The 24,245-nt window shown below is 42.8% G+C and overlaps 1 protein-coding gene across 1 annotated transcript in view; it reads right to left on the bottom strand.

Moving 5' to 3' along the window:
• NAA25 (N-alpha-acetyltransferase 25, NatB auxiliary subunit) overlaps positions 1 to 24,245 on the bottom strand; it is a 61,912-nt gene that overhangs the window by 3,919 nt on the left and 33,748 nt on the right. The window contains exons 10-23 of the mRNA XM_038762856.1: positions 23,751 to 23,920; positions 23,085 to 23,197; positions 20,044 to 20,251; positions 19,289 to 19,378; positions 17,904 to 18,084; positions 17,047 to 17,146; positions 11,155 to 11,306; positions 10,691 to 10,816; positions 9,343 to 9,586; positions 8,084 to 8,207; positions 7,575 to 7,640; positions 5,008 to 5,105; positions 2,462 to 2,572; positions 1,514 to 1,660 (exon numbers count right to left, since the gene is read on the bottom strand). Of these exons, the coding sequence (XP_038618784.1) occupies positions 1,514 to 1,660; positions 2,462 to 2,572; positions 5,008 to 5,105; positions 7,575 to 7,640; positions 8,084 to 8,207; positions 9,343 to 9,586; positions 10,691 to 10,816; positions 11,155 to 11,306; positions 17,047 to 17,146; positions 17,904 to 18,084; positions 19,289 to 19,378; positions 20,044 to 20,251; positions 23,085 to 23,197; positions 23,751 to 23,920 (1,930 nt within the window). The remainder of the gene's footprint in view (positions 1 to 1,513; positions 1,661 to 2,461; positions 2,573 to 5,007; positions 5,106 to 7,574; positions 7,641 to 8,083; positions 8,208 to 9,342; positions 9,587 to 10,690; positions 10,817 to 11,154; positions 11,307 to 17,046; positions 17,147 to 17,903; positions 18,085 to 19,288; positions 19,379 to 20,043; positions 20,252 to 23,084; positions 23,198 to 23,750; positions 23,921 to 24,245) is intronic.

Below are 24,245 nucleotides of genomic sequence, written 5' to 3'. Positions count from 1 at the left end.
GGAAGTGGGGGGAGCGACTGCCTGTCTGATATGAGGAGGGAGGGCATTCCAGGCCAGAGGCAGGATGTGGGCAAGAGGTTTGAGGTGAGATGGGTGAGTCTGAGGTACGGTGAGAAGGTTAGCATTAGAGGAATGAAGTGTGCGGGCTGGGTTTTAGTAGGAGAGTAGTGAGGTGGGCAAGGTGATTGAGGGCTTTAAAACCAACGATGAGTATTTTTGTTTGATGCGGAGGTGGATAATAACAATAATGATGGTATTTGTTAAGCGCTTACTATGTGCCAAGCACTGTTCTAAGTGCTGGGGTAGATACAGGGTAATCAAGTTGTCCCGCATGGGGCTCACAGTCCCAGATGAGGTCACTGAGGCACAGAGAAGTTAAATGACTCGCCCAAGGTCACCCAGCTGATGTGAGCCCCTTGTTGGGTAGGGACCATCTCTATACGTTGCCAACTTGTACTTCCCAAGCGCTTAGTACAGTGCTCTGCACACAGTCAATCAATCATATTTATTGAGCGCTTACTGTGTGCAGAGCACTGTACTAAGCACTTGGGAAGTCCAAGTTGGCAACATCTAGAGACGGTCCCTACCCAACAGTGGGCTCACAGTCTAGAAGGGGGAGACAGAGAACAAAACCAAACATATTAACAGAATAAAATAAATAGAATAGACATGTACAAATAAAATAGAGTAATAAATATGTACAAACATATATACAGGTGCTCACTGAGCAGTAAGTGCTCAATAAATATGATTGAATGAATGGATGAAAAGTGGCGGAGCCAGAATTAGAACCCATGACCTCTGACTCCCACGTCCGGGCTCTTTCCACTTCCTGACGAGTGAGGAAACAAGGTCTGAATGTTTCTGTAGGAAAATGATCCAGGACTGCCCACTGTCGCTCTCCCTCCCTCTTCAATTCCTTCTTCTCCAAGCAAGCCAAGCAGGGAGGCTGCCACCGCTTCCTCTGCTGAAGGTCCCCGTCTCACTGTTCCCCTCCAACCTCTTGTGGTCGAGGTTGCCCACTTTGGGACTCACAAGCCAACCATTCCCTGGTCATCAATCAATGATATTTACTGAGTGCTTACTCTTGTGCAGGGCATTGTATTAAACGCTTGGGAGAGTACAGTACAACAGAATCAGGGGACACGTTCCCTGCCTGTAACGAAGTGAGGGGATGCAGACTTTGGTCAAGCCCAAGGCCTGTTGTATACGATTTCCAGGCTACTGCTCCACTCCCCCTGCCCTTTCTCTCTGCTTCCCAAAAAGGTCCAATGAGAAAAAGGAAGAGCCCAAAGAGTCATCCTCAAGCGATCTCCCACTCCTTTCTCTCTCGAGCCAAACTAGAGCCAAAGCACTACACTGGATCACAAGCAGAGACAGGATACAGCAAAGCATGAACTGAGAAGACTTTAAAAATTAGACAATTTTTGAGATGCAAGTATTGTCTGTCATATAATTAAAGCTCTCTTCGATAGGCATTACACAGGCCCGCACATCACATGCAAGCTCTTACCTGTGAAACCAAAATATCTTCTAAGATCAGTTCTTCAAGCTTAAGTGCAGTCAGAAGTATTTCAAGCCCTTTGATATGATCCACAACGTTGGAAATTAACATCTGAAGTCCAGTCACATAGTCCTGAAAACTGGTAAAGATGGGTGGCTGTGGAGAGAGTCAACCAAATTAATCAATGGTATTTACTGAGCGCTTGCTTTGTGCAGAGTACTGTGCTAAGTGCTTGGGAGAGTACAACACAGCAAAGAGATACTAAAATACTGCTCCCTTTACTTTCCGAACACTTATAAGCTTATTTAACTGGCAAAACTGTTTTTCTTCACGTTACCAACAGTACAGCTGTACAATAATTTTGGACGTGCAAATTGCATTCTCTTTCCCCCTTATTCCTCAGTTGTCAGCTGAACTCTGACCAAAGACTATTAAGGAAGATGGAGACTCACTTTTTAATTTTAATCATTTACGAGGTAGAATTGCTCCATAGACTCTACTGAATGGGGATTAGAACCAGACAAAAGTACTGCACAACTGCTTGGCCACTGATAATGAAGGGAGAAGTGGCTCTGTGGAAAGAGCAAGGGCTTGGGAGTCAGAGGTCATGGGTTCGAATCCCAGCTCAACCACTCATCTGCAGTGTGACCTTGGGCAAGTCACTTAACTTCTCTGTGCCTCAGTTCCCTCATCTGTAAAATGGGGATTGAGACTGTGAGCCCTACGTGGGACAACCTGATCACCTTGTACTCCCCCAGTGCTTAGAACAGTGCTTGGCACATAGTGCTTAACAAATACCACCACCATTATTATTATTAATACTATTCAGTCCACATTACTCAAAAGGCACTGATAATGCTTAATTATGAATCGACCATGCATGATTAAATGGCTTGGAACTCCTCAGAGAAAAGACACCATATATACTTCAAAATCGCCAGAGTTGCTATTACGTACCATAATAACGCTGATTTCTTTTTTCTTCTTTTTCTTTTTCTGTAAATTTATTTTGTAAGGTCGTAGGACACTGTCACAGTAGCTTGATACCCACAGGACAATGGAGATAGTCTGAGGGAAGAAAAAGCTGTATTTTTAATAAACGTGTTAAACGATTAAAGGTTTTAACACATGCTATGTTATCAACAAGTTAAAAATACAGATTCTTAAAAAAGAAACTCAACTCATCCAGATTTTATTCCTTATAAGAGTGTTTTTCAAAGCATTTGACATTTTGATATGGGCAATCCCTGAGTTAAGATGAATGGCATTTAAATTTACATTCAGTTCAGCTTTACAAGAGTAACCTCGTTAATAGCCATAGCTCTGGGGGCACAGAGAAATGAGGAAACAACATTAAGATGGGATATGGGGCATAAGAGGCTGAAGTTGAATTGAACTGTATTATATGATCCTGGAATGTTTGGGAAAGTACCAGGAAGCCTTGGATGTTGTCAGAGGAAAACTAGGAGGTAATCATAAAACTTCATTGGTGGCTCCATTATGCAGTACTTGATGAAATTTGTTTTGTTCTCTGTCTCCCCCTTCTAGACTGTGAGCCCGTTGTTGGGTAGGGACCATCTCTATCTGGTGCCGACTTGTACTTCCCGAGCGCTTAGTACAGTGCTCTGCACACAGTAAGCGCTCAATAAATACAATTGAATGAATGAATGAATAAGAGGAACAGACTTACAGAAGGGAAAAGTTTGAGGGGGGCGGGGAGGAGAGACAGAGATTGGTAATAGGATATCTGACTTTGGTTCCAGACTCAATCCCCCAGTTTATAACACTGATCCTATGAGAAAGTGGAGTCAGATTTACATTTTGATATAATAAATAGTATTTACTGAGCATCTACTATGTGCAGAGCAATGGACTAAGTGTTCAGGAGAGTGAAAAACAAATAGCAGACATAATCCCTGCCTTCAAAGAGTTTATAATCTCGGGGGCAGGATGGGGGGCAGCGCAAGTGGGGAGGAAAAAGACACTAAAAAAATCAGAGATTGGAGGAAAAAGCAAAATGGTATACAATCATACATTAGAGCTTAAATAAGAGGATTTGCAAAGCATGTACAAAAGTGTTATGAGCGGTAGTGGATTCTTAAAAGCCTAGGTGGGACAGAAATGCTGAGAAGGTAGTATGAAGGGATAGAAATTTTATAAATCAATCATGGGATGTCTCCTAGGGGTACATGGATTTCTGAAGAGCTTTGAGGGAGGAGAGAGCTGCGGTCTGTTGAATTTAAAGGGGGAAGGAATTTCCAGGCAGGGTGAAGTATGTGAGCAAGAAGTTGGGAATGGGAGAGACAAGAAGGCGGCCCAGTGAGAAGGTTGCTTGGGAGGAATGAAGAATGCAGCCTAGAGTGTAATGGGAGAAGACAGTGGATGCATAACAAGGAGAAAGCTGAACAAAATCCTTAAAGTTTCTGCACGTTGCTGAGAGAAATGGATAACCACTGGAGGGTTTTGAGGAGTGAGATGAGAAGTGTGTGGAACAGTCATCCAGAAAAATTAGGGTGCAGTTTTCAGGAATCAACTGTGCTACAAGTGTGAGGAAGGTGTGCATTTTTTGCTTTTTTTGTTTGTAAACCCAAATATTTTCTGTTACTTTGATATTGTTTAAGAAAATGGTTTCTGGGCCATGTATCACAAAAACTCATCCTCTTCCAGAGTCAGCAAGGCCTAGTGGCAACAGGGAGGGCTTGGGAGTCAGAGGACGTGGGTTCTAATACCGGCTCCACCACCGGTCTGCTGTGTGACCTTTGGTAAGTCACTTAACTTCTCTGTGACTCATCTGTAAAATGGGGATTAAGACTGTGAGCCCCATTAGGGACAAGGATTGTGTCCAACCTGATTGGCTTGTATCTACCCCAGTGCTTGGCACATAGTAAGTGCTTAACAAATACCACTATTATTATTATTCATAATAAAAAGAACATTTTCACTATGTTCCATGGCACAGGTCATCCTTTTGAACCAACTTCTGAAAATTCTGAATATTTTTTCCCAAGTGTACAGAAGGCATTGTTCAAACTTATTTTATGTCACTAAATGACATTAATTTCAAAAAATAATAATAATGGTATTTGTTAAGTGCTTACTATGTGCCGAGCACTGTTCTAAGCCCTGGGATAGATACAAGGTTATCAGGTTGTCCCACGTGGGGCTCAGTCTTAATCCCCATTTTACAGATGAAGTAACTGAGGCCCAGAGAAGTTAAGTGACTTGCCCAAAGTCACACAGCTGACAAGTGGCAGAGCCGCGATTAGAACCCATGACCTCTGACTCCCAAGCCCGGGCTCTTTCCACTAAGCAACGCTGCTTCCCCCAGAACATGATAGGTTTCAGAAATCACCCTATACGAGAGCACCAAAAGATTTTATACTGTGCTACACGTTACCTGCTAATGGGAGCCCAAAAATTAACCTTAGAAAAATGGATGTTGTGTTATAACACTGAAGAAAAACGAAGGAAAAAATTACTCGCAAAAGAGACGGTTGGCTTACCTCGACAAAGAAGACTAAGTTTTCTAAAGTGTTAGGGTAGGTCTTCAAGCTGCCATCTTTCACTTCCATCAAATCACCTTTACATTTATTGAAAACCTCTGAAAATGGAGAAGAAAATGTATCATTTTATTAGATAAATACAGGTGGATATGAACATATGGAAGGGTTTAAATACAATAAATACCTTTACAACAAACTAGCAGCTGAGGCAGAGAGCTAAGTGACTTGCCCAAGGTCACCCAGCAGACAAGTGGCAGAGTTGGAGCCCAAGTCCTTCTGATTTCCAGGTCCTTGCCCCTATCCACTAGGCCACACTGCTTCTCCAGTTTGTTCTTATTTGCTGCTCAAGTGTGTTCTTCCCAGATTCTAACTAGTAGGGAAGTTGCCATTTGTATTTTTAATGTCTCAATCAACCAATCGTATTTATTGAGTGGTTACTATGTGCAGAGCACTACAATAATAACAACAACAATAATAATGATGGCATTTATTAAGCGCTTACTATGTGCCAAGCGCTGTTCTAAGCGCTGGGGAAGTTACAAGGTGATCAGGTTGTCCCTCGGGGGGTGGGGAGGGGCTCACAGTCTTTATCCCCATTTTACAGATGAGGGAACTGAGGCACAGAGAAGTTAAGTGACTTGCCCAAAGTCACACAGCCGACAACTGGCAGAACTGGGATCTGAACCCATGAGCTCTGACTCCAAAGCCTGTGCTCTTTCCACTGAGCCATGCTGTAAACGCTTAGGAGAGTACAATAAAACAGAATTAGTAGACACATTCCCTGCCCATAACAAGCTTACAGTCTAAAACCTGAAGGGTGAAATGGACTAGCAAAATGGGAGAACACCACTTCTTCCATCTCCCCTCACATTTGCCCCTGGAATTATTCCCCACCTGTCAGAAGCTTTTGTGGTCACTAACACTGAACTGTTGTGTTGGGCAAAAAGGGGCTAAAGTACTTGCCAGGACAGTAAAAGAAACTTGCCAAGTGGCTGCTGAAGAACCAATCTGTCAATGGAATTTATTACAGAGCGCTACTGTGTATAGAGCACTGTACTAAGCGCTTGGAAGAGTACAATATGAGAGTTGGTAAACATGATCCCCGCCTACGAGGAACTTACAGTTAATAAATTATAGATAGGTACATATTCTTATCCTCTGCCATTTCCCCTAAGTGCTGTGGGGCCGGGGTGAACATCACGTGCTTAAGGGTAACAGATCCAAGTACATAAGTAATGCAGAAGGGAGGACATTCCCTGTCCTGGAATGCCCTCCCTCCGCACATCCACCAAGCTAGCTCTCTTCCTTCCTTCAAAACCCTACTGGGAGCTCACCTCCTCCAGGAGGCCTTCCCAGACGGAGCCCCCTCCTTCCTGCCTCACCTCCTTCCCCTCCCCACAGCACCTTTATATACGTATTTATTATTCTATTTATTTATTTTATTTTGTTAATATGTTTTGTTTTGTTGTCTGTCTCCCCCGCCTAGACTGTGAGCCCACTGTTGGGTAGGGACCATCTCTATAAGCTGCCAACTTGTACTTCCCAAGCGCTTAGTACAGTGCTCTGCACACAGTAAGCGCTCAATAAATACGACTGAATGAATGAATGAATAGGGGAAATGAGAGCCTGGTCATGGAAGGTGTCTTGGAGGAGATGTGGTTTATGGGGAAGTCGGCGGATGAAGGTTCGGAAAGTGGTGATTTACTGGCTATGAGGAAGGAGGGAATTCCAGGCCTGAGGGAGGATATGGGCAAGGGGTTGGCAGTGAGACAGATGAGACTGGGGTACAGAAGTAGATTGGCATCAGAGGAGCAAAGTGAGCAGGCTTTTAAAGTAGAAAATCAGTGAGATGAGGTGGGAGGGAGAAAGATGATTAAATGCTTTAAAACCGACAGCAGGGAGTTTCTGTTTGATGCAGATGTGGATGGGCAACCACTGGAGGATCGTGTGGAGTGGGGATTTGTGGACTGAATACTTTTTCAAAAAAGGATCTGGGAAGCAGAATAAAATATGGACTAGAGGGGAGACAGGAAGCAGGGAGGTCTGAGAGGAGGCAGACACAGTAGTCAAGGTACGATATGATAAGTGCTTGGATCGGTGTGGCAGCACTTTGGATGGTTGGATTCTAGAGATTCTGTGAAGGTAAAACCAAGAGGACTTGATGATAACAATTTTCCTTCCCCGGATGCTGTCCTTCCTGGGATATGTGGCTGGGTTGAGCTCAGCTGCAGGGCCTCTGCCCAGAAGAAATGGTGGCTGAGTGTGAGGAAGAGGAAAGGGGTAGAAGAGCCTGGCCAACTGAAGCAAAAGGAAGCTTGGAATGCAAATGTAAGCCAGTTCAAGTTATACTATTCAACGAGTTATTGGCCAGGATGACAACTTTTAAATTCATTGTTTTAACATTTCACTCACCCTATGGAAAAATTCCAATTCTTAAGACATGGTTAATTCACATTCTCATTTAAAAAAAAAGAAAATGCCACTCCACTGAAGTGTCTTTCAGTTGTTTGGAGGTACTGTTCAGTCCCACCAAAAATCCTGAGGAATGGTCACTATTTTCCACTTACCCTTTAATTGTTCTAGTAAAGACTTAAATTGATTTCCTATCCTCTCTTGGATCTCTGATGTATCCTCTGAAATTAAAAAACAACAACACAAAATCCAATCAGTCTTCCCTCCCCTTGTTCTCATTAAGGCAAACGAAATGTCAAAGCCAAATATGTGCAGCTATTCATGAATGTTTCACGGTGTCATCTCCTGCAAGCCACATTCCTCATATTGAACAACAAGGGAAGCCTGGAATATTTGCACAAGAGGAAAATAGCTTCCCATTAGCTCCCCATGGGCCAGTATTGGGTGTAAAAATAAAATGTCATTAAATTTCTGACAATTGCTGCGCCCCACATGCTCTACGAAATATCTAAATCTATTTCAAACCTACTCTTTGGGGGAGGCAGGTGAAGGAAAGGGAAGAAATTCGTTTAGTTTAGAAAAATACATTGATCACTACAGTTTTCCTCTGTACCCAGAAAGACTCAGTTTGAAGTTAGTAACTGGAAACCAAATGCACACTTACCTAAGCCATTGGTATCGAGTTCATGCATATCAACAAGAAGATAAAAGGAGCTGATCTGGCACTGACGACTGCCACTGCTAAAGAAGCCAGCCATTCGGGTGGGAAGAGGACCGAGGAAAGGATACTGGGAAGAAAAAAAAAAAAGAAATGAACTGCCAGCTGCTACTTAAGAAAAGCAGCAATGGGTACATACTTTGCATTGGCCTGAATGCAAATCAGCACTGAATGTAAGGCATATATAATTAGGAATATAATATTTGGATGGACTTCGGTATTATATTTCCCAAATTTCTGTCAACGCCTACAACTGCTACTTTCTCAGCACCCGGGGTTCCCCAAACCATGACTCCTCCCCTCTGCAATTTTTTTTTACTGACCCTTGAGAAGCAGCATAGCACAGTGGCTAGAGAATGGGGCTGGGAGTCGGAAGGTCATGGGTTCTAATCCCTTCTCTGTCACTTCTCTGCTGTGTGAACTTGGACAAGTCATTTCACTTGTCTGGGCCTCACTTCCCTCATCTGTAAAATGAGGATGAAGACTGTGAGCCCTATATGGGACAGGGATTGTGTCCAACCTGATCATCTTGTATCTCCCCTAGCACCTGGAAGTGCCTGGCACATAGTAAGCGCTTAAATATCATAATTTTTCTTCCCAGATTAGGTGACAATAATATCAATAAATTTACAAATTTTAATTTAGACTGCAAGCTCCTTAATAATTATAATAATAATAATAATGATGGCATTTATTAAGCGCTTACTATGCGCAAGGCAACGTTCTAAGCGCTGGGGCGGTTACAAGGAGATCAGGTTGTCCCACGGTGGGCTCACAGTCTTAACCTTCATTTTACAGATGAGGGAACTGAGGCATAGAGAAGTTAAGTGACTTGCCCAAAGTCACACAGCTGACAAGTGTCGGAGCTGGGATTTGAACCCACGACCTCTGACTCCCAAGCCCGGGCTCTTTCCACTGAGCCAAGCTCCTTGTAGGCAGCGATCTCATCTACCATCTGTTACAGTATACTTTCCCAAGCGCTTAGTACAGTGCTCTGCACACAATAGGCACTCAATAAACACCACTGATTGATGCATTAGTTCTCTGTCTGAAATAGTTACTAGCCCCAAGCAGATGGGTCTCTGTAAAGTTTCCAAACAGTCACAACTTCCCCAGTGTCTGTAGTTGCTAGTTTATCTGATTTATCTTTCTACCCATCGTTAGAAATTTCAAATTTTAGTTCATCTCATAAGTTTGGATGATACCTGAATTTTCCGCTCAACAAATTTCTTTCCTGCATCCAGTGCCGCTTCTAGTTGTTGAAGGAGTGAACGAATAGTATCTATCCTGGAGGAGACTCCATTTTCTGTCGTCTTTTCTGAGTTTTTTGGCTCAACAGCGTGTCTAAGGCTTGGGAGTCCACTGACCAGCCTTAATGTTAAGGAGCGGATTCTCAACCAGATAGTTTCCTCCTCCAAGGAGAGCTTTTTATGGTCTTCGGAAATATCCCTTAAAAATAGAAGCACCCCAAACTTTTCAGTAAAGACCTAGCTTCCTTTGCCTGTTCAAATGTAATTACCTTATAGCACTTATACCCCTAAGGAGGGACTGACCATAGGTGAAGAGACCTCTGAAGGCATGAAAAAAATGAATAATAGGCCTCTGAAACAAATAATCCCAATTTTAATCCCAACATCCTCTTTAGCACTTTCCTATTGAGGATTTCAGAATGCTTACAATAACTTCTACCCTAATCTCTCTGTGAGGGAAGTAAAGCTGCCACCTCAGTTTCCTGGGTGGGAAGACACTCCCACACGCCATGAATGATCCGGCCTTCTTCGGTCTCCATTTCCAAACTGTAACTCAGGTGTTGGTGACCACGTTTGGGAACTGAGAGAATAATGATAATGATGGCATTTGTTAAGCGCTCACTATGTGTGAAGCACTGTTCTAAGCGCTGGGGGGATACAAGGTGATCAGGTTGTCCCACGAGGGGCTCACAGTCTTTATCCCCATTTTACAGATGAGGTAACTGAGGCCCAGAGAAGCTAAGTGACTTGCCCAAAGTCACACAGCTGACAACTGGCGGAGTCGGGATTTGAACCCATGACCTCTGACTCCAAAGCCCGTGCTCTTTCCACTGTGTGGTGCACTTTGGGCTCTCATATAAAGCCACAGTTTAACTATAATCACCACTGATCCTTCCAGGTTTGGGGCATCTAGAGTTACACAGCCATCCAAGGTTCCCTATGGCGATCCTGCAGTCATGGCAGAGATAGGGAAAGTGGGGAGATAAGTGGCAGGAGACAGGGCCCAGGAATATGATGGAAGGGTGCATGATCCCCTCCCTAAAACAGAAGTGCTGCTACTACTAAAAGTAGTCACCAAAATGTCCTGGTGCATGGGTGGAAGAATGCCAATTCTGGCTTTGTGTGAGCTCATGCCTTTAAAAAATGTTGCAGCAAATTATGAAACACACCACTACGATTTTTTAGCTGCCAATCTTGATAGAACCGTGTGGTTTTTTGAAATACCTGGAAGAAAAATGTAAACTCGCGATAAACAACCTCAAACTACTGCACCACTGATCGTTCCTGATTAAATTCTGGTCACCTGTCTCTGGGATTCCAACTAAAGAAAACATTTAAGTCTCGGTTATCCCGCAGATCTTTCCATGGAATGTCATCTTCTTCGGGATTCAGGCTCATGGACTTTATACTTTCCTCTAAGCTGGTTGATCTAGGAGATAAACAATGAAAACATCAGCAATATGCAAATTCATCACATTAACCGGACACGTAAGCATTCTGGCAGTCTCATGAGAAAGGTTTGCATGCTACATTGACTCGGTATCATATTTTCCGGCAAAGCCTAAGGAACTGTGCAGTCTCAGAATTGTATCTGAGCCTAAGTCAGCCTTCAATGTCTAGCACTAACTTTCATGCTCACCCACAGAAATGACAAGCCATAATATGATCAGTTTTCCAGTTTTCAAGGTAGCGATTGCCTCGAGAGTGGTAAAAAGTTACGTGTTTGTGGACTAGGTTATCAATTTCCTCTCAGTCTGACGTACTTACATATTTGCTTCAAGTAGGAGGTCTAACAACATCCGTTCAGTTCGAACTTGGGCAAAGTGCAGGGAGCTATTCAGTCTGTTCCTAAATGCAATAAATTCTGGGATCTTCTCAAATGCTCCATATTTGTAGGCTTGAATAATGTATTCTGAGGTCTAGAAAGAAGAGATATCACACCTCTGTGTGCATATTTTCCACAAGCCACCCAGCTGCAGTACATCATTCCAGCAAAACAGTAATGACAATGAAAATAACCAAACTGACATTATAGGGAAAGCGTTCAAATCCAGACTTGCAGGCTCATCAAGTAACGGTCACCAGGCAGAATTCCTTCAAGCTTGATTCAACTCTCATGAATACCCATCCCTTAAAACTTGGCTACTTTTCTCCTCCCTAGTCTCCACAGTTAAATGGCTCATTTTTAATTTCCCAGGGACCAACAATGATGCTCAGCCGATGCCACCACTGCAGAGACAGAAATAACTTTCAACTCTCTCAACTGGGGGGTCTGGTGATGTCACTGACTGAAACCCTTAAAACATTACTATTCCACGTTTTCTGCGATTAAGATGTGCTATTTTACATTGCAATTGCCAAAAACAAACAAAAAAAGAACAAAAAAAAGAAGACACGCTCCACTTTATTATGTTTCTGAGTACATCACATACTATCACAGACGCGTGCCCATCAAACGAGATCATAAAGACGCCAGATCCATTCCGGAAGTGCTCATAATCCCAGGAAATACTGAGTAAACTTAACCATGAAATCTTAAAAAACCCAAACTTCACATCCATCCACGCTTTAGAACGTCCCTGCTGAAAACAGTACTACAGACCAAGCGCAAGGGAACCCTCACAGTACATTACTTCAGCACAAATTCAGTATAAAAGAGACCATGTTGGACTGCTAACCACAATGCGGGCCTGCCGACAAATCGGAAACCATGTCGAGATCTTCGTGGGAACAGGCCCACTCCATCCGGATCTTCACGGGACGGCTGACAGACTCAGCCAGATCTGAAGACACAAAGTTGCCAAGAAAGTACCAAAACCAAGGGTTTCCAACCCCCCAAAAAAAGAAGAAAAGAAAGGGGGTGGGAGGAAGACAGCTGTCTGAACCAGCTCTTGCTCTGCCTGTCTGGCTTTCCTCTGCCCCGGTCTTGTGATTGCATTCGGACCAGTTGCCCGATAGGAAAATATGCTAATAGTCAACAACATACCCTCTGATTAACAGCCTCGTAGGGTTCATTTCAGGCCGCGGGATTGCGCCACGGGCGCTAATTCAAACTGCATTCGATGCGGCTTTTAAACCCCCACGGGACACCTCGACGAACTGTTTGCCTGCGGTATCTGGAGAAATTAAAGATGGGTGGACACAAGAAAATTAAAAAGATTACTTCTGCTCCTGCAGGAGTAAAGAAGGACTATGATAAAAAGCTCAGGTTACCTCTCTGCTTGCATAAAGGGTAAAAATATTGCCTCGTTCCTATCCTTCCATGCTACTTGAGCTGGAAGAGTGCGATGGAAGAGAGAATGAGAGAGAAAATGTGTGTGAATTCTGCAGGCATCAGAGAGCACAGACCTCAAGGAAGACCTGATCAGAATAATAATTGAAGAAAGTTCAATTCAGTGTCTGCTTGGGACAAATCATGGAAGACACTGCATCATTACATCCAACTGTAAACCCCAAATTTAACTATTCCATGGAGGCCCCCCAAGCATCGCTAAACTGTTTAGCAGGTTCCAATTCTGAGCAGTCCATTGCGCTCCCAAAGCTATAGAAAGTGAAGTTAAAAATAACATTTTAAAATAAACTGCAGTAAAATAAGAGGAGCCAGGTTGGGATATAGCTTTAATTCTAATTGTACTGACGATTTTGACACCTGTCTACATGTTTTGTTTTGTTGTCTGTCTACCCCTTCTGGACTGTGAGCCCGTTGTTGGGTAGGGACCGTCTCTATATGTTGCCGATTTTGTACTTCCCAAGTGCTTAGTACAGTGCTCTGCACACAGTAAGAGCTCAATAAATACGACTGAATGAATGAATGAACGAGGAGGCAATATTGTTCTTAACCAAACTCGAGAGGCAATGTTTCTTTGACTCCGCTTTCTTATGATAGTCCCCCTTTAACAACGCAGTTATAGGTGCTGCTGCAGACCTGGGTGGTGAGATCCAAAAGGCCGAGGACAGGATGAGAGCTGAGAAGTGTTAGCAGGGTGAAAAGGCAACCTCTTGAACCAACAGTAGGTGGGGAGGGAAACTGCAGGCAATCCGAACTGCGGTGAGGACTGGGAGATGTGGTCCGCGATAACCTTCTTTTACTTCTTTGCAAACTGATGAAGTGATTTGGATTCCTGAAATGAACCCTGATTCACGGCCAAATGGGCAGGAGACAAGGAAGTTTGCGAGACCACGTCTGTTCTGAACACAGCCGAAAGGCAACTCCAGTGATATAAAGATTCGGGAACTAATTCCTTTATAGCAAAGGCTCCATTCTGGGAGCAGCTGACATGACAGCAGGTGATGGCACTTCAAAAAAGGCAAAGCCATCCTTAAGCCTTCCCACACAGTCTTCAACTCATTGGCAAAAAGTCGTGCTCAGGGGAAATAAAACTTTCTTCCCCTTATTTGTGCTTCAGAATATGCTCCTCAAAACATTGTGAACTACAAACAATTAGATATCCAGAAGAAAAGTATATGGGGATTTTGATTCTATTAAAAATTTAACCCTTGGATGCCATTTCTCAGGTTGTTAAAGAACATGGCTTTGCATCTGTGAATTGAGAGTACAGCAGTCTTTCTGTTGTACTCTGAGTTGGAATGCTGCAACATGAAGTAAGACCATGGAAAGTTGGTCTCTTTTCATTAGGCAGGTTAATAATCCATGTTGAAAAGAATGCTTCATCATCTTCCATCCTAGGGCGAATGAATGAATAGTAATTCCAAACCTGGCATGTCAAAAGTGAAGCTTGTTTTTCAGGTCAGGGTGCATTTGTCATGATGCTGTAGGCTTTAATTGCGTTTAGTTAAAAAAGCATTTAACACTTAAGCAGGGGTTCTTAATTTTAGATTTGTCTTCTGGCAACTGACAACGCTATTCACGGACATTGTGTGAATTGGATTGCACCTGCCTTTTTCCAAATATATCCTGGCGACCATACAAGGAGTTAAAACTCGAAAATAACAATGAATTACACTCTTTTGCATTTCACACAGATATGAAAGCAAAACGAGTGCAAAACACTAATAACACTATAAAAAAAGTTCATGTGCCAGCCTTGGCAGAGAACTGACAGCTTAGTTGAGAGGATAAAATACATTCAGATATAATTAGGCATTCCTGCCACATTCAAACAGCAGAACATCAATCAGAAACAAAGAGTCATTCACAACTGCCTGACATCTTGAATTATCTAGGTGGGTTTCTTTTCTCTTCAGGAAGGAACACTATTTGGAATGAAAACCCCAGCAGCTTTGAACATACTATATTTGGAAGAAGAGGAAGTTAACTTTTACATCACCAGCCCCAGATCTCAAACATGTAAAACCATCTCAATAAGCATTCATAAGTGTTGCTTCCCTATGCTGACACATTGTAAAATACAATTCTTTGGCCAAGAAAAGTGTGGAGGATCGGAATCACACAGACTATACAGCAAGGACTAATTACCCTGAACTATAAAATAAACTCTTTCTCAGATACCAAGAGATTCAACAAAAAATGAATATCACTATATTGTCATTCACATGGACAATATAGGAACTAAATCCAGGAGATTACCAGAGCATTTCAAAACGAACAAAAGAGTGAAACATTTTTTCCTTTATTAAAATAAAGAAAAACACCCCACAATGCTAGGAAATGCAGGCATGGAAACATGAGATGCCACTCTCATGAAATTGATGCCACTCTCATGAAATCCACCTGTCACGACTGCCTGGTTTTGCAGAAGGATTTTAGATGAATTTTCTCATGATGCCAGCCTACTGGCCTGGCACTGACATATTTATGCTAATCTCCCCACTTAATACCCCCGGGTGCCATTTCAACACTGCTGAGAAACTTAAGCATTTAAATACTCCCAACCCTCATGCCGGACATGAACTGATACATACACCTTTATGCCCTATCACACCCACATATCTCTAACTTAACTTTAATCTCTGCCTTCCCCCCCGACAGATTGTAAGATCTTTGAAGGCCAAAGTTATGTCTCCTAATTCTACTGTACTCCCCCAAGTGCTTAGTATAGCACTCTACATTCACTAAGTCACTATTCAATCTTCAGTCTATTCACTGTTCACTATTCAGTCTGCAGCAAGTGACTTATTCAGTCAGTCACTATTGACAGACTACCAGTGAGTTCAAAAAACTGGCATGCTTTTCACTTGCTGGTGAATGCTGCCTTGGAGAAACGGTGGTGACGGCAGGTGATGGTATCGATGACCAGTTACATTAGAGAGTTGCCAAGCACTCTCTGGTGACTCTTCAAATTGGCAGCTTTTGCCAGGTGGCCATTGTGGAACAGCTCCCTTACCCATCCACTCATTTGACTGGCCCCTCAGTCTTATAAGTCCACCGCCCACTGCCTCCCCATCCCCCAGGAGGAATCCAGAAACCAGTCCGTCCCCATCCCCCAGGAGGAATCCAGGAACCCGTCCGTTCATGCCTCTACACAATGGCACCAAGCCGGAGGTCGCAACACATCCCGAAAGACAGCTGTTCCATACCCTTCTGGAACAGCACAACTGTCCCCACCCCCAGCTTTATTTAAACTTGTTAAGTGCTTTCTATGTGCCAGACACTGTACTAACTGTCCCTGTCCCACATGGGGGCTCATAGTCTTACTCCCCATTTTACAGATGAGGGAACTGAGGCACGGAGAAGTGAAGCTCCTTGCCCAAGGTCACACAGCAGACAAGTGGGAGAGCTGGGATTAGAGTCCTCCGACTCCCAGCCCCGGGCTCTATCCCCTAGGCCACACTGATTCTCTTACTTGCTTACGCTGCCATTGTTTTAGAAAAGCTTGCTCTGCTTGGTGATTTTTGACAATAGCAGAGAAAAGACTCAGAAACCATTGTGTTAACCCACCAATTGTTTACAAGTTTGGTCCACTCCCAAAGTCATAGGCATGTTTTTCCAGGCCAGAACTGAGCACAAACAAGTATTCAATGTTTAAAGTTAAGAACACGTGGGAAATTTTTACTGAAATAACACAAGGACCTAACAGACTTCCCTGGGCAATGTTTCCTCCTTATCCATCCACACGAGAGCTGGCATTGATTTGGGTGGCTCTAAGGGTTGGATGTTTTCCAGTGAAACAAACATCTGGCTTGGCATTCCCTTGATGAGTCTTGTCCAGACCAAAACTAGGCAATGTAGGACCAGGATATTTAATATGGGGGAGCTTCTATTTGACTTTTGCTGATTTTAAGATATCTCTGTAAGTGCTCCTTGCCATAGGGCACAGTTGGGGAACAAAAAAAAGAGAGCCTAGCTACAAATACATGAGCACACATAGCTCTAGTCATTCCAGAGGTTGTAAACTTTGAGAGAGTACTACTTTTCTCCATTAGAAAGAGACCAACTCTCACAAAAATGGAGATCAGTTAACAAGTCCCAAATCTGAGATAAGTGCCATGTCTCTCCTTCCCAGCATGATAAGGAGTTCTGGGTTTAACTATTACATGGGTCACCCTTCTTGACTCCACATGTATCCAATTTTTTCCCTTTTAGTTTGAGATTGAAGGTTCCAGGCTGGAAGCTGTTTCATTTGCAAAAATCTTGACCACCGTTCAAGCCCTGTGAACGCTTTTTGTAAAAGCATTTTAAATAGATGGAATTAAAATGGTTTGGTTAGAGTTCATGCTGAAAGAAACATTTTCACTTACATCTTTCTGGTTGGAGTGGAAAAACCTGAGGGCAAAGTTACATGACTGGGATGCAGCAGCATACTGACCTAATGGCTCAGCATATCGGGTCAGAAGATAACTGGAAGATAGAACAAAGAAGTTAGATATGCCTATTCCCATTTGTGTGGCTCCCTAATAAATCACTGAACCTCGGAAAAATAAATGAACAGCCATCCATCATAACCCTTGGGTAGAGGGAATCATATTAGACACACCCTCACAGCCCATAAAGAACAAACAAAGGGCGGAGGGGGAGGGAGAAAGATGCCAAACTAAAAGGCCTCAGCTGAAATCCCCCCACCCCCACACCTCGATTCTTAGGACTTTCTTAAATTAGTGTCACCAGGAAGAAGTTTCAACTCTACAGGGAGACAGCTGCAGCTCCTCTTGTCTAGCAGGACACAGGGCTGTCTTTTCTCAATCAAACAGAGACAATGTGTAACAGTGCGCTCTCTCAAAATTCATCCTGGAGGGAGTAATTCAAATGAATCTCTCATATCAACAGGTGAAACACATGCCACGTTTCCTGAACTCAGGGGAACAAAATCAAGATTTCAGAGCAACTCTAAGAGCTTATGCCTTGCCCTAAGGGGATATTTTGTCGATACTCTGGCCAGGTATTTCTGGCCCCTTTAAAGCTAATTTTTGTAAGCTGACAATAGATATCAAAAACAAGTTGTTTCAAGGTGGAACACCACAGGTTTCAGCTCAACCTTTTCCCTTATGAAGAGGAACAGTGGCATTTATAAGATTGGTTATGAATCTCTGGAGTAAATCATTTGGTACCACAAAGTCAACGACTGTTCGATGTGTAATTCAGAGTACACAGTACCTACCCAATGGTGTCATGCTGTATATGTTTTGCATCAAGACTGGAATAGAGATCCATGACTGGCTCAAATGCACCCAGAAGGCAGTAGATTCGAACAAGCAGCAATTTGAACTGGGCATTGGAAGGACTGTGGGTTAATCCCTCTTCTAGTAATAAGAGGGCCTGCCACGCTGCTCTCTCTTCCCCTGGAAGCAAGCGAGTAAAGTTACACAGAGCCATTGGCCCCTCAAGAGAGGCTTCGTAACAAACAATATATCTGTCAGCAGCTTGGCCTAGTGGATAGAGCCCAGGCCTTGGAGTCAGAAGGACCTGGGTTAGAGAAGCAGCGTGGCTCAGTGGAAAGAGCGTGGCCTTGGGAGTCAGAGGTTGTGGGTTCTAATCCCGACTCCGCCACTCGTCGCTTGGGAGTCAGAGGTTGGGGGTTCTGATCCCAACTCCGCCACTTGTCTGCTGTGTGACCTTTGGCAAGTCACTTAACTTCTCTGCGCCTCAGTTCCCTCATCTGTAAAATGGGGATTAAGAATGTGAGCCCCATGTGGGACAACCCCATTACCTTGTATCTACCTCAGCGCTTAGAACAGTGCTTGGCACATAGTAAGCGCTTAACAAATACCACCATTATTATTATCCCGGCCCCACCACCTGTCTGCTGTGTGACCTTGGGCAAGTCAGGTCACTTCTGTGTGCCTCAGTAAGCTCATCTGCATAGTGGGGATTAAGAATTTGAGCCCCATATGGGACATGGACTGAGTCCACCTGATTAACTTGTATCTACCCCAGCGCTTACTACAGTGCTATAAACAAAGTAAGCACTGAACAAATACCCTAAAAAAACAACAAACAAGCATTTATTGGAAATGGCAGTCCCAATCTGAGACACATCATAACCTGACCTGCAAATTTCCTTCGAAGACCTTTATAGATTTTCAATAAATTAAACTGCTCTAAAATATGTTTTGAAAAAAATGTGGTGATGAGGCTGCGTCAGAAGCGGGCCAGCATAGTTTGCCTAGTAGACTGCGGTATCATCTTCCCAAACATGGATGGCTATTAATTATTATGGCACTTCTTAAGTGCTTACTGTGGTGCCAAGTGCTGGCTGTTGGTCCAGGTTGGGTAAAGAATAGTAGGAAACGAAGTATCTTTCAAGGCTGAGTCTAATCGGATGTGACCATGGTCAAGTTTCATTGGAAATAGCCCCAATTTAACATTTTCTTCCATGTGATGAAAATAACTTTGGCAAAAACGTCTTTGAGAGAGATTGCGGGAGAAGAAGGAACAATAAAGGAACATACAAAACGAGATAGTCTGAAATGAATGTTGAAATGGTACAGAAATCAGAACAGCAGTGTTGCTCAATAAAAACTAAAGTTTACAATTGTAACGTACCTGCTTCTAGCCACATATCAATAAGTATGTGGACTGCAAGTAGACAGTAGTAATCTGAAAACTGCAATTCTGTTTTCAAACAGGATTTCCCTGAGGGAAAAAAGCAGATCCAATTATCCCACTGCTTCCTGTAATTAAAAACGCCCAAACTACCATGCATGATGCTCAAAGAAGGCTGCCTTTAAGACTGACTTTTTATAAATATTTTGAACAAAGTTTACTCTTCTATTTTGCTATTTACATTTCTCCATTATACATTTTTCCAGGACATCTATATACCTCTATACATTACATGTGTATCATCTTTCAGAATCTTATTACTCATTTATTTTGATTCACAAGTAGGTTTGAGGAAAGCTTAAGGGGAGAGATTAAAAAAAAATAAATAATTTCTAAAACAGTGCTGCAGAATATTTCTATCAGCTGAGGCCACAGTGTTTATTAGCCACATCAGTTCTAAAAGCTGATACTCATACAGTGCTTTGTACACAGTAAGCGCTCAATAAATACGACTGAATGAATGCATGAATCTAGCCAGGAATAGAATGGTCATCTTGAAGAAAATGAGAAATGCAGAAACCTCAAATCTGAAAAAGACATGATCTAAAGGATCTTCTCATTTCTCTGCCTCAGAGTTTGGCTTTCTTAAAATAAGGAGCAGAAGAAGAGGAATCACGAGAGATGACACCAGTTCTAGAAAGTGTGGACCAAAGCTTAAACACACCACCAGACACTGCATTTTTTGAGATGCTCACCAAACTCTAGCCCATGCTGGTATCTTAACATCAACTCTCGGACTACCGTCAGCTGCTGGTTCTTATCCATGGTGTGATAAAGGCCTAATAATCTTGTTAGTTGCACCACACATAAATGTTGTTGGAGGGCTTTGATGTCAGCCGGCAGAGCTGGCTTGTCCTCTTTTGGTGCTGACAAAGGCACAACTCCGAGTAATTGATTGATGAACTGTAAAGAAAAAGATTCAACAAGTTTCTAATCATACCTGATCTTGAACACCTATTAATCATTCCCAATAGACTCCCAATCATATTAGTATTATTGTGGAATTTGTTAAGCACGTATATGATATTAACATGAGAAGCAGCATGGCCTAGTGGGAAGAGCACGGGCTTGGGAGCCAGAGGTCGTGGGTTCTAATTCCGGCTCTGCCACTTGTTTGATCTGTGGCCTTGGGCAAGTTGCTTCACTTCTCTGTGCCTCGGTTACCTCTTCTGAAAAATGAGGACTGGGACTGTGAGCCTCATGTGGGACAGGGACTGTGTCCAACCTAATTATTTTGTATCTACCCCAGTACTTAAAACAGTGCTTGGCAAATAGTAGGTGCCTAACAAATACCATAGTGATTATTATTATTATTGTTATTATATGTCAAGCACTGTCCTAAGCACTGTGGTAGATAAAAGTTAATTAGGCTGCACACAGTCCCTGTCCCACACAGGGCTCACAGTCTTAAGTAGGAAGGATAACAAGTATTGAATCCCCATTTTACAGATGAGGGAAGATATGGGAAGCAGTGTGGCCTAATGGAAAGAGGACCGGCCTAACAGAGTCAGAGGACCTGGGTTCTAATTCAATAAATATGACTGAATGAATGAATGAACTCCACCACCTGTCTGGTATGAGACCTAGGGCCAGTCACTTTATTCCTCTGTGCCTCAGTTACCTCATCTGCAAAATGGGGATTAAATCCCACTCCCTCTGACTTAGACTTTGCGCCCCATGTGGGATAGGGACTATGTCCGATCTGCATGTACTATACCCACTCTAGTTTAGAACAGTGTCTGGTATATAGGAAGTGCTTAACAAGTACCAGTTTTTTAAAATGAGGAAACTGAGGCACAGAAAAGTTAAGTGACTTGCCCAAAGTCCCACAGCGGGCAACTGGTATAACCTGGGATTAGAACCCAGATCACTTCACTCCCAGGCCCGTGCTCTTTCCACTAGGTCATGCTGCTCCTGTTATTAAAGGCTACCATAGAAATATCTTCAATATCATTCTATACACCATGCACAGGTACAGTTTTGTTTAGTGTGGCTTAGTGCCAAGAGCCTGGACTTGGCAGAGGACGTGGGTTCTAATCCCAGCTCTGCCACTTGTCTTCTGTTTGATCTTGGGCAAGCCACTTAACTTCTCTGTGCCTCAGTTACTTCGTCTGTAAAATGGGGATAAAAACCGTGCGCCCCATGTGGGACAACCTGATTACCTTGTATCTACCCCAGTGCTTAGAACAGTGCTTGGCACATAAGTAAGCGCTTAACAAATACCAAAATTATTATTATTATTTAACTCATTAATTTACACTCTTAAAAATGTGGTTTCCAGAGTTTCAGGGTTAGGAAGAGATCAAATTAACAGTCCAGTTCTCCAGCAAAAGAGCACTGGAAAAAAAAAAAAAGCAGAGTTCAAATCCCAACAAAAAAAACAGAAATGCAGTCCTAAATGGTGAGTTTCTAATCCATTTAAAAGTTCCGTTGCAATCACTGGCTTTTCTGTTCTAGCCTGTTGGTTTATTAAGCATTATTTCTGCTTATTACTGATATTTTTTTTTCAATGTAGAAACATCATAGCAGGTTATGGGACTAAACGGTGTTGATTCAGTTTTTGCAACCTGCGTAATTCTTCTGAAATGAACAGTTACAAGAAACCAGAATGACATTCAGTGTTTAGTCATGAAAGGAAAACAAAAAGGCAACAGATTTATATGACAAACTGGGAATGAAGCTGGACTCCATAGTCCATCCTCTGGAAAGTGTGCGTGTGACTGTCTTTATAGACTGGCTCACATCCCTTAGTGCTAGTGGAGTCTGGCACACATCTGCAGGGATTATTCTGCAACCGCTTGGAAGAACAATTCTGCCGCATGATATGATTTTCACCTGCAGACCTAATCCAACAGAGTTTGGGATTATTAAAATCATCTTTCCCAACTAACAGAAATTTATATGGGGTGGGGCTGGAGATGCTCTTTCTTTCATCTGACAAAGGTATCTAGTCATATAACTAATTGATGGTATTTACTGAGCACTTTCTGTGTGCAGAGAAGTAAGCACTTGGGAAAATAGACCACCACAAAATTGTTAGGCACATTCCTTGTCCACAAAGAGGGAATGTTTCCTTCCCCCTTAGACCATGAGCCCCATGCAGTCCAGATATAGAAACACTATTCGCAGTATGGGAGTCAGTACCCCCGATTGCTGGACGGTCTTTCTTTTTGTACGACTCCAGACCTTGGATACATGTAATTAATAATAATGGCATTTATTAAGTGCTTACTATGTGCAAAGCACTGTTCTATGCACTGGGGAGGTTACAAGGAGATCAGGTTGTCCCATGGGGGGCTCACAATCTTAATCCCCCATTTTACAGATGAGGTAACTGAGGCACAGAGAAGTGAAGTGACTTGCCCAAAGTCACACAGCTGACAACTGTTGGAGCCGGGATTTGAACCCATGACCTCTGACTCCAAAGCCCGTGCTCTTTCCACTGAGCCATGCTGCTTCTCTAATTGCCAGGGAACTAATTCCCAATTCCCTGAGCATTAATGACTTCTACATTTTGACCTTCTCCTGCTTTGGACATTCTGTTTGGATTCTTTCCATCTAATGTTTTTATACACTTCAATGTCTTATGCCATTTTTGAGCAAAACTGACCCCAACAGCCAAAAGTGAGCAGAAATTTCCTCAGGGAATAAGCTGGCCTGTGCTAAATGGAAAACTTTCACACTTTTGATTTCCCAAGGACTTGACTTTATTTCACTGAAACATAACTGTTCTTACCTTGGTACACTCTGTGGAGGGCAAGAGATCAACAAATACTTTGAGGTCGGTAAAACAGCAAGGTTTGTCCCCAAACTTTTTAAAGTACTGGAACATTAACTCTTCTGGATTACCTAAGAGGAAAACCACCAAATTTATTCAGGGGCTGAAGCATTTTCAATTCTAAACAACTAAATAAGAGAGTGATGGCTTTGGTATTTCTTTAAATATTCCTTCCCTTCTCCTCTGTAGTTTGTGAAAGGCCTTTAAAGTTATTCCTTTTTAATAGAAACAGGAGGAACAACTCCTGCTGACTCAGGCTCTCCTAAGGAGAGAAAAATAAACAAGGAGAGCCATAAATCAATGACAACAAGAAAGAACAGTATGTTCACAGAAATTGTTAAAAAAAAAAATACCAGATGTATAACCAGTGTCACATTTCTACATGGGTGAAAAATATCCAAAAAAAACCCAAAAAACAAAAAAAACTTGATCCATCTGATTTTAACTGGTAAACGGTTTTAATGGGGAAAAAAGCAGGGGGTAAAAGCCTGATAACTCAAGCTATTAGTAGCTATCTCAAATCCACCTTCAGTTCTTTCAAACAAGACACGATTAGGATGAACAGTGCCTGGGTTCAGTTTGCATTTCCCTTCAAACACCTCTAATGTCATCACTGCTCCTTACCTAGTTTGTATTCGTCATTCCATCCCTGGCATCGCAAGCGTCTGATGAGCTCCAATTTGGCTAGATGTGGTCCCCGAAGGTGCCGAGAGCTCTTCGATTCTTCAGTTATCCTATCTTCGATGAACTTCACAGCTTCCTCGGCGGAATAATGAACATCTCCTTCCAAGGAACTGGAGAGGTGAATATGCAAATTGAACAGGCTCTGAGTAATGTTGCTATCATCAAAACTTCATGCCAAAAACAGACCTGAGCATTACGCAGAAGAGGAAGCGGCCACCCACCTCTCTTAACTGACAACCTCTAGACTGTAAGTTCGTAATGGGCGGGGAATGCACCTGCTAATTCTGTTGTACTGCACTCTCCCGAGGGTTTAGTACAGGTCTCCGCACATAGTAAGGCTCAATAAATACACATTGATTGTCAATGTCACAAAGGGTTGACTAGAAATTTGGCATTCATTACTGTAGAGATACTCCTAGGAGAGATACAGTGACC

The sequence above is a fragment of the Tachyglossus aculeatus genome, chromosome 21 (genome assembly GCF_015852505.1).
Source record: "Tachyglossus aculeatus isolate mTacAcu1 chromosome 21, mTacAcu1.pri, whole genome shotgun sequence".
NCBI classification, from domain to species: domain Eukaryota; kingdom Metazoa; phylum Chordata; class Mammalia; order Monotremata; family Tachyglossidae; genus Tachyglossus; species Tachyglossus aculeatus.
The sequence above is the reverse complement of the archived record's forward strand: the minus strand, read 5'-3'. Positions and strand labels throughout refer to the sequence as shown.